Raw genomic sequence first — 9,450 nt, 5'->3', positions numbered from 1 at the left:
TGTCCACAGAGAAAATTCTGCGGAGGGAGATTCAGAGATTCACAGAATGGAAGGGAGCTCATCCAGTTCTGATCCCCTGCCATGGGCAGGGACACCTCCCCCCAGCCCAGCTTGCTCAAGGCCTCATCCAGCCTGGCCCTGAACACCTCCAGGGAGGGGGCAGCCACAGCCTCCCTGGGCAGCCTGTGCCAGTGTCTCCCCAGCCTCACTGGTAAGAATTTCTCCTTAATCTCCAGTCTCAATCTGCCCTCCTCAAGCTTCAGTCCATTCCCCCTTTTCCTGCAAGGCCTTGTAAAGATGCTGAACACAACTCCCTTGCATCTTATCTTTTCCCCATTTCCCCTCTTTCACCAGTGGTAGACAGGTAGGATGCACACAAAAGCAAACTATAAGAAATCCTGTGGGTATGAAGCAGGACTCTTGAAACTTGGAGCCAGCAATGGGCACTGGCAGCACAGAAGGCCAAGGGCAGCCTGGGCTGCAGCCAAAGCAGTGTGGCCAGAGCTGGAGAGAGAGGATCCTGCCCCTCTGCTCTGCTCTGCTCTGGGGAGACCTCACCTGCAGGGCTGTGTCCAGCTCTGGGGCCCCCAACACAAGAGAGACCTGGAGCTGCTGGAGAGGGTCCACAGAGATGCTGAGAGGGCTGGAGAAGCTCTGCTGTGGGGACAGGCTGGGAGAGTTGGGGCTGTTGAGCCTGCAGAGGAGAAGGCTGCAGGGAGAGCTCAGAGCTGCATTTCAATGTCTGCAGGGGAGCTGCAGGCAGGCTGGGGAGGGACTGTTGAGAAGGGCTTGGAGTGCTAGGCCCAGGGGCAGGGCTTTGAAAGTGGAGCAGGGCAGCTTGAGGTTGGAGCTGAGGAGGAAGTTGTGCCCAAGGAGAGTGGTGAGACACTGGCACAGGCTGCCCAGGGCTGTGCTTGAGGCCCCAGCCCTGGAGCCATCCAAGCTGAGCCTGGCTGTGTCCCTGTGCAGCCTGCTCTAGCTGGAGGTGTCCCTGCTGAGTGCAAGATGCCTTTGGAGGCTCCCTTCCAACTCAGTACAATCTGTGCACGTGTAAAAGGATTCACTTTGCCTGAGTCCTGAAGTTCTCACTTCTCCACTTCCCTTAGTGTTTCAGGCAAGATTCTGTCTTGCTCAAGCTAGTTTCCATTTCTGCTTCCTCTGTCAGCAGCTTGGAAACTGAGTGGATGATTCATGCTCAGATTTGTCTGTGGTGCTGCTTTTGCACCTGCACAGTCTTGGGTGCCACTGGGGTTGGAGTGATCTTGTATGTGTGAAGGCAGGTGAGAAAATGAAGGAAGGATGCTATCAGACAGAGAGTTCGATCTGGACCTTCTCAGGTGTGAGTCAGAGAAGCAAATCCAAATGGCAGGTGCTGTAATAAAACCCTTCATGACAACCTGGCTTTGGAAAGCAAATGCTTCCTGTGTCTGGAGAACTGTGTGAAGGGAGACACTTTGAGGGAACTAATGTGCTGAGGTTCTAGGAATGCTTTGCATGTGAAAAAAACTTCATGAACCAATCTCCTCCACCTGCCAGGAGCCTTCCTGGGCCACAAGTATGCTCCAAGGGCTGGAGCAGCTCTGCTGTGAGGCCAGGCTGAGGGAGCTGGGGGTGTGCAGCCTGGAGAGGAGAAGGCTCCAGGGGGACCTCAGAGCTGCCTTGCAATAGCTGAAGGGATCCTGCAGGAAGGCTGCAGAGGGACTTTTGCTGAGGGAGTCTAGAGCCAGGTCAAGGGGGAATGGTTTGAAGCTGAGGCAGAGCAGGGTCAGACTGGAGCTGAGGAAGAAGTTCTTGACAGTGAGGGTGGTGAGACTCTGGCACAGGTTGCCCAGGAAAGCTGTGGATGTCCCCTCCCTGGGGATGTTCATGTCCAGGCTGGATGAGGTCCTGAGCAACCAAGTCTAGTTGAGAGGTGTCCCTGCCCATGGGCAGGAGGGTTGCAGTAGATGATGTCTGAGCTCCCTTCCAACCTGAGCCATTCTAGGATTGACTCCAAAGTTCATGCTGTGCCCTGGCCTGTTTCAAGTATGAGATGGCATTGATGAACCATGAAAAGCAGCTCTGTTTGCAGCTGGAGAGCACTAGTTTGGAATGTGCAGCCATTCATGTGACACTGTCAACAGGAGGCCACACTTCCAAAAGTGCAGCTTTAGAAGCCCCCTCTGCTCAGCCCCAGGTGGGAGGTTGCGTGTCTGTGCCAGCTTGCAACTCATAGTTTGTCTTGTCTACAGGTGATTGCCAGGTTGGAAATGAATATTTAGCAACCAAGGGTTGATTGATTAAGGGACACCTCACACTACAGCAGGTTGCTCACAGCCATATCCAGCCTGGCTGCAAAAACCTCCAGGGATGAGGCTTCCACCACCTCTCTGGGCAACCTCTGCCAGGCTCTCACCACCCTCATGGGGAACAACTTCTTCCTAACATCCAATCTGAATCTCCCCACTTCTACTTTTGCTCCATTCCCCACAGGCCTGTCCTTACCTTACATTCTAAACAGTCCCTCCCCAGCTTTCTTCAGATCCTTGGAAGGCCACCAGAAGGTCTCCTGGGAGCCTTCTCCTCTCCAGCCTGCACAACCCCAACTCTCTCAGGCTGTCCCCATAGCAGAGCAGCTCCAGCCCTCTGCTCATCCTCGTGGCCCTTCTCTGGACACCTTCCAGCCCCTCCAGAGCCTTCCTGGAACAGAGGCTCCAGAACTGGACCCAGAGCTCCAGGTGGGGTCTGAGTAGAGTGGAGCAGAGGGGGAGAATCCCCTCCCTGGCCCTGCTGGCCACACTTCTCTTGCTGCAGCCCAGGCTCTGCTTGGCTCTCTGGGCTGCAGGTGCTCACTGCTGGCTCCTGCTGAGCTTCTCCTCCCCCAGCACCCCCAAGGCCTTTTCTTCAGGGCTGCTCTCAAGGCACCTCCAGCTAGAGCAGGCTGCACAGGGACACAGCCAGGCTGAGCTTGGATGGCTCCAGGGCTGGGGCCTCAAGCACAGCCCTGGGCAGCCTGTGCCAGTGTCTCACCACTCTCCTTGGGCACAACTTCCTCCTCAGCTCCAACCTCAAGCTGCCCTGCTCCACTTTCAAAGCCCTGCCCCTGGGCCTAGCACTCCAAGCCCTTCTCAACAGTCCCTCCCCAGCCTGCCTGCAGCTCCCCTGCAGACATTGAAATGCAGCTCTGAGCTCTCCCTGCAGCCTTCTCCTCTCCAGCTCTCCTAGCACGGCCGCTCCATCCCGGCCAGCTCCATGCGCGGCCGCTTGCCAGCTCCCTGTGACCGCCCCCGGCAGAGCTCCTCCCAGCCCTCGAAGACCATTCTGTGGCTGTTACGAGCGCTGCCGGGAGCTGCCTTCCCTCTGTTCCCGGCTAACTTTGCTTCGCTTCCTCCTCTGCCTCCTTCGCCGCAGGGCCGCAGCAGCCGTGAGCCGCGGTCGCGTTTCGGGGAGCAATGACAGAAGTGAGGAGAGAAGTGTTCGGGGAGATGCCCCCAGAGCAAGGTGGGGGAGTGGTGGAGAAGTTCACCTTAAAGTCAGACAGCCTGAAAGTGGAGATCCTGTCCCTAGGCTGCATCATCGCTGCTCTGGAGGTGAAAGGCAGGAATGGAGAGTTTACAGACGTGGTCCTAGGCTTTGACACTTTGGAAGGTGAGTCGAAATCTGTTCCTTTAAAAACACACACAAAATTATTATAAAACCCCTTGATAAAAAAAAAGAAACAAACAACACAAACCAATCAAGTGATTTAAGCAGCATTTACTGCTTTGGACCTCAAGGCTCGTCCAGTTCCAACCCCCCTGCCATGGGCAGGGACACCTCACACTCCAGCAGGTTGCTCACAGCCACATCCAGCCTGGCTGCAAAAACCTCCAGGGATGAGGCTTCCACCACCTCCCTGGGCAACCTGTGCCAGGCTCTCACCACCCTCATGGGGAACAACTTCTTTCTCACATATAGTCTGAATCTCCTCACTTCTACTTTTGCTCCACCCCCCCCAACCCCCCACTCCTATCCCTCCCTGGCACCCTCAAAAGTCCCTCCCCAGCTTTCTTGGAGCCCCCTTCAGATGCTGGAAGGCCACCAGAAGGTCTCCTGGGAGCCTTCTCCTCTCCAGCCTGCACAACCCCAACTCTCTCAGGCTGTCTCCAGAGCAGAGCAGCTCCAGCCCTCTGCTCATCCTCGTGGCCCTTCTCTGGACACCTTCCAGCCCCTCCAGATCCTCCCTCTGATAGATAGGGAACTGGGACACTGGTTGCTCCAGGTTGCAGTGTGCCCCCCTAAAAGAGCAGCATTGTGTCACCCAGAGAAGGGCAGGGCCAGAGGCGTTCTCTGCAAATCTGCAGAGCACAAATCCCATCAGACTGTTTTAATCACAGGTGTGTAAGCATGAGGTTCAATAAGGCAAAGTGCAAGGTCCTGCACCTGGGTCAGGCCAACCCTGGAAGTCAGTCCAGGCTGGGGGTGAGGAGATTGAGAGCAGCCCTGCAGAGAAGGACTTGGGGGTGCTGGGGGTGGGGGAGAAGCTGGAGAGGAGCCAGCAATGGGCACTGGCAGCACAGAAGGCCAAGGGCAGCCTGGGCTGCAGCCAAAGCAGTGTGGGCAGAGCTGGAGAGAGGATCCTGCCCCTCTGCTCTGCTCTGGGGAGACCTCACCTGCAGGGCTGTGTCCAGCTCTGGGGCCCCCAACACAAGAGAGACCTGGAGCTGCTGGAGAGGGTCCAGAGGAGGCCAGAGAGATGCTGAGAGGGCTGGAGAAGCTCTGCTGTGGGGACAGGCTGGGAGAGTTGGGGCTGTTGAGCCTGGAGAGGAGAAGGCTGCAGGGAGAGCTCAGAGCTGCATTTCAATGTCTGCAGGGGAGCTGCAGGCAGGCTGGGGAGGGACTGTTGAGAAGGGCTTGGAGTGCTAGGCCCAGGGGCAGGGCTTTGAAAGTGGAGCAGGGCAGCTTGAGGTTGGAGCTGAGGAGGAAGTTGTGCCCAAGGAGAGTGGTGAGACACTGGCACAGGCTGCCCAGGGCTGTGCTTGAGGCCCCAGCCCTGGAGCCATCCAAGCTCAGCCTGGCTGTGTCCCTGTGCAGCCTGCTCTAGCTGGAGGTGTCCCTGCTGAGTGCAGGGGGGTTGGGCAAGATGCCCTTGGAGGCTCCCTCCCAACCCAGTGCAGGCTGTGCCTGTGTTCATGGCTGTTTAGCTATGTCCTGTGAAGCACCAGAACTGCAGTCACCTCTTCAGTGCTGTGGGAATAAAGGAGCCACCTCTGTGTGTGTGAGCACAGCTGGGCAGCAGCTCCCCTGCCCCCACTGCTCCTGCCTGAGCATGTGCTGTTCCCTGGGCAGGGTACACCAGGAAGCATCCCTTCTTCGGCGCCGTCGTGGGGCGCGTCGCCAACAGGATTGCCAAGGGGAGGTTCACCCTGGAGGGCAAGGAGTACCAGCTGTTCCTCAACAATGGGCCCAACAGCCTGCATGGAGGAGCCAAGGGCTTTGACAAGGTGAGAATCAGCCTGGCAGGTCCTGGTGGAGGGCTGGAGCACCTCTGCTTTGGAGACAGACTGAGAGAGTTGGGGTTGTGCAGGCTGGAGAGGAGAAGGCTCCCAGGAGACCTTCTGGTGGCCTTCCAGCATCTGAAGAGGGCTCCAAGAAAGCTGGGGAGGGACTTTGGAGGGTGTGAGGGAGTGATAGGACTGGGGGGAATAGAGCAAAACTAGAAGGGGGGAGATTCAAATTGGATGTGAGGAAGAAGTTCTTCCCTATTTGGGGTGGTGAGAGCCTGGCAGAGGTTGCCCAGGGAGGTGCTGGAAGCCTCATCCCTGGAGGTTTTTGCAGCCAGGCTGGATGTGGCTGTGAGCAACCTGCTGTGGTGTGAGGTGTCCCTGGCCATGGCAGGGGGGTTGGGACTGGCTGAGCCTTGAGGTCTCTTCCAACCCTGCCAGTTCTGTGAGTCTAGGATTCTCTGGTGTCACCTGGCCCACAGGCTGTTGGCAAGGTGCTGCTCCTGCAGAGCCTGCCTTGGGATGTGGTGATGAGGATGCAGCCCCACGCATGTTGGAATCTCCTCAGGTGCCAGCCCTGCTGCCCCAGAGTTGGTGCTGGACTTGTGCCAGTGCCCAGGGAAAAGTTCCTGGGGAGCAGTGACCTACAGAGGCTCAGCACCTCTCAGTTCAAGGCTGTTCCCTGCCCACAGCTGCTCCCAGAGTCAGAAGGTCCTGGGTTTGCAGAAACTGAATCCCATTCCTGTTTGCTTTTCCAGCATCACTGTCTCCAGCCCTTCCCTGTGTCCTCCAGAGATAAATCACAGACTCACAGAACCATTCAGCTTGGAAGAGCCCCTCAGGAGCACCAAGTCCAACCACTGCCCCTACTCTGCAAGGCTCACCCCTGAACCATAGCCCCAAGCACCACATCCAAACCACCTTGAAACACCTCCAGGCTTGGGGACTCCACCACCTCCCTGGGCAGCTCATCCCAGTGCCTGACCACTCCTGCTGGGGAAATATTCTTCCTAACGTCTAGTCTAGATGATGAGGAAAGGTGTAGTAGGAGTGCTCCCCACTGCAGTGGCTGTGGGAGTTGATCACAGAATCACAGAACCATTCAGGTTGGAAGAGCCCCTCAGGAGCACCAAGTCCAGCCACTGCCCCTACTCTGCAAGGCTCACCCCTGAACCATAGCCCCAAGCACCACATCCAAACCACCTCCAGCTTGGGGACTCCACCACCTCCCTGGGCAGTGGAGCATCTCCTCTCTTGAAAGCCTTGCTGCTGACCCTGCTAATGGCATAGCAGGCTCAGGGGTCTGCTTTCCTTGGCTTGGCTTTGCCAGCTCCCTTGCAAGCAGCAGGGAACTGATCCCCAGCTTCCCCAGCAGAACACAGGTGGACATGCAGGGGAAGCTGCTTTCCTGGGTTAATGTTTTCTTCTGTGAAAGGGCAGAAGGCAAAAGTCAGGATGTGTGGGTGCCAAAGCTCACTGCTGGGCAGTGCAATGTGAACAGGCAGCAGACTCCCACCAAATGCTCCTCAGGAACCAAAAGGATGAAAAAAAAAAAAAAAAAAAAAGAGCAGTCCTGGGGTGATTTGGCTGATAGTTTAAAGTTTCACTATGAGCCCTGTGCGCTGGAGCTGGAAGCATGCATTCCCTTGCACCCCTGGCTTCCAGACTGTCTCCTGCACACCAGGGACCTGGTCCCTCCTGCCTCTCTGAAGGCTTTGCTGGCTGAAGGCAAATCACCTCTCACAGCCTGCACTGGGTTGGGAGGGAGCCTCCAAGGGCATCTTGCCCAACCCCCCTGCACTCAGCAGGGACCCCTCCAGCTAGAGCAGGCTGCACAGGGACACAGCCAGGCTGAGCTTGGATGGCTCCAGGGCTGGGGCCTCAAGCACAGCCCTGGGCAGCCTGTGCCAGTGTCTCACCACTCTCCTTGGGCACAACTTCCTCCTCAGCTCCAACCTCAAGCTGCCCTGCTCCACTTTCAAAGCCCTGCCCCTGGGCCTAGCACTCCAAGCCCTTCTCAACAGTCCCTCCCCAGCCTGCCTGCAGCTCCCCTGCAGACATTGAAATGCAGCTCTGAGCTCTCCCTGCAGCCTTCTCCTCTGCAGGCTCAACAGCCCCAACTCTCCCAGCCTGTCCCCACAGCAGAGCTTCTCCAGCCCTCTCAGCATCTCTCTGGCCTCCTCTGGACCCTCTCCAGCAGCTCCAGGTCTCTCTTGTGTTGGTGGCCCCAGAGCTGGATGCAGCTCTGCAGGTGATGTCTCCCCAGAGCAGAGCAGAGCAGAGGGGCAGGATCCCTCCCCCAGCCTCTCTCCAGCTCTCCTTTGGTGGGGACCAATCTTCTCTCCACAACAACCACGGCTAGAGAAAAAAAAAAAAAAAAAAGAAAAGAAAAATGAAAAGATATAAGATTGGTCCCCACCAAATGATAGCTTGAGAGGAGAGATCCTGCCCCCTAGCTCAGCTCTGCTTCTGGGAAGACATCACCTGCAGAGCTGCATTCCACCGTCTGTTTTCCAACCAACAGAAAGAAGACCCAGGACTGCTGGAATAGGGTCCAGGAAGTAGGCCATAGAGATGCTGAGCAGGGGCTGGGAAAAGCTCTGTCGGATGGGGACAGGCCCTGGGGAGAGTTGGGCGGCTGTTGAGCCCTGCAGAGGAGAAGGCTGCAGGGAGAGCTCAGAGCTGCATTTCAATGTCTGCAGGGGAGCTGCAGGCAGGCTGGGGAGGGACTGTTGAGAAAGGGCTTGGAGTGCTAGGCCCAGGGGGCAGGGCTTTGAAAGTGGAGCAGGCAGCGCTTGAGGTTGGAGCTGAGGAGGAAGTTGTGCCCAAGGAGAGTGGTGAGACACTGGCACAGGCTGCCCAGGGCTGTGCTTGAGGCCCCAGCCCCTGGAGCCATCCAAGCTCAGCCTGGCTGTGTCCCTGTGCAAAGCCTGCTCTAGCTGGAGGTGTCCCCTGCTGAGTGCAGGGGGGTTTGGGCAAGATGCCCTGGAGGCTCCCTCCCAACCCAGTGCAGGCTTTGTGAGAAAGGTGAATTTGGCCTTCAACGCCCAGCCCCCCCAAAAGCCGCCCAGAGAGGGCCGGAGGGAACCCCCTGGGTACACCCCTTGGGGTTTGTCTGGCAGGATGAACAGATCCCCCTGGGAAAAGCCCAAGTGGATGCAAGGGGAAAAATGGCCAATGCCTTCCAGCCTCCAGGCCGCACAGGGCTCACATAGTGGAAACTTTTAAACCTAATCAGCCAAATCAACCCCCCCCTGGACTGCCTTCCTTTTTTTTGTTTTTTTTTTTTTCATCCGTTTTGGTTTGGTCCTGGGATGGAAGCACATTTGGTGGGAAGTCTGCTGCGCCTGGTCACATTTGCACTGCCCCAAGCAGTGACGTCTTGTTGGGCAAACCCACACACGCAATCCTGACTTTTTGCCTTTCCTGCGCCCTTTTCACAAGAAAGAAAACATTAACCCCCAGGAAAAGAGCAGCTTTCATCCCCTGCATTGTCCCCCCAACCAGTGGTTTCCGGCTCGGGGTGGCTGGGGAAAGCTGGGGGATCAGTTTTCCCTGCCTCCTTGCAAGGGAAAATAGCTGGTGCCAAAAAAGCCCAAAGGCCAAGGGAAAGCCAGAAACGCCCCCCGTGAAGGCCGTGCTTATAAATGCCCATTAGCCAAAGGGGGGTTCCCAGCAGCAAGGCCTTTCCCAATGAAGATGGAAGAATGCTCCCCCACTGCCCCAGGAGGGGGGGTTGGGGAGGTTCCCCAAGCCCTGGGGAGGTGGGTTTTGGGGAAAATTGGTGGCTTGGGGCTATTGGTTCAGGGGTGTGTGGAGCCTTTGGCAGAGTTTAGGGGCAAGTGGATTGGGACTTGGTGCTCCTGAGGGCTCTTCCAACCTGACATGGTTCAGTGATTCTGTGATAAACTCACACAGCCACTGCAGTGGGAGCACTCCTACTACACCTATCCTCATCATCAAATAGACGTTAGGAAGATATTTTTTC

General features: G+C 57.0%; 1 protein-coding gene across 1 annotated transcript in view; it reads left to right on the top strand.

The window, feature by feature from the left end:
- The first annotated feature begins 3,431 nt into the window (after window positions 1–3,431).
- GALM (galactose mutarotase) overlaps window positions 3,432–9,450 on the top strand; it is a 15,595-nt gene continuing 9,576 nt past the window's right edge. The window contains exons 1-2 of the mRNA XM_054398397.1: window positions 3,432–3,627; window positions 5,308–5,462. Coding sequence (XP_054254372.1) covers window positions 3,432–3,627; window positions 5,308–5,462 — 351 coding nt within the window. The remainder of the gene's footprint in view (window positions 3,628–5,307; window positions 5,463–9,450) is intronic.

Source organism: Indicator indicator, unplaced genomic scaffold, assembly GCF_027791375.1.
Source record: "Indicator indicator isolate 239-I01 unplaced genomic scaffold, UM_Iind_1.1 iindUn_scaffold_52, whole genome shotgun sequence".
NCBI classification, from domain to species: domain Eukaryota; kingdom Metazoa; phylum Chordata; class Aves; order Piciformes; family Indicatoridae; genus Indicator; species Indicator indicator.
The sequence above is the reverse complement of the archived record's forward strand: the minus strand, read 5'-3'. Positions and strand labels throughout refer to the sequence as shown.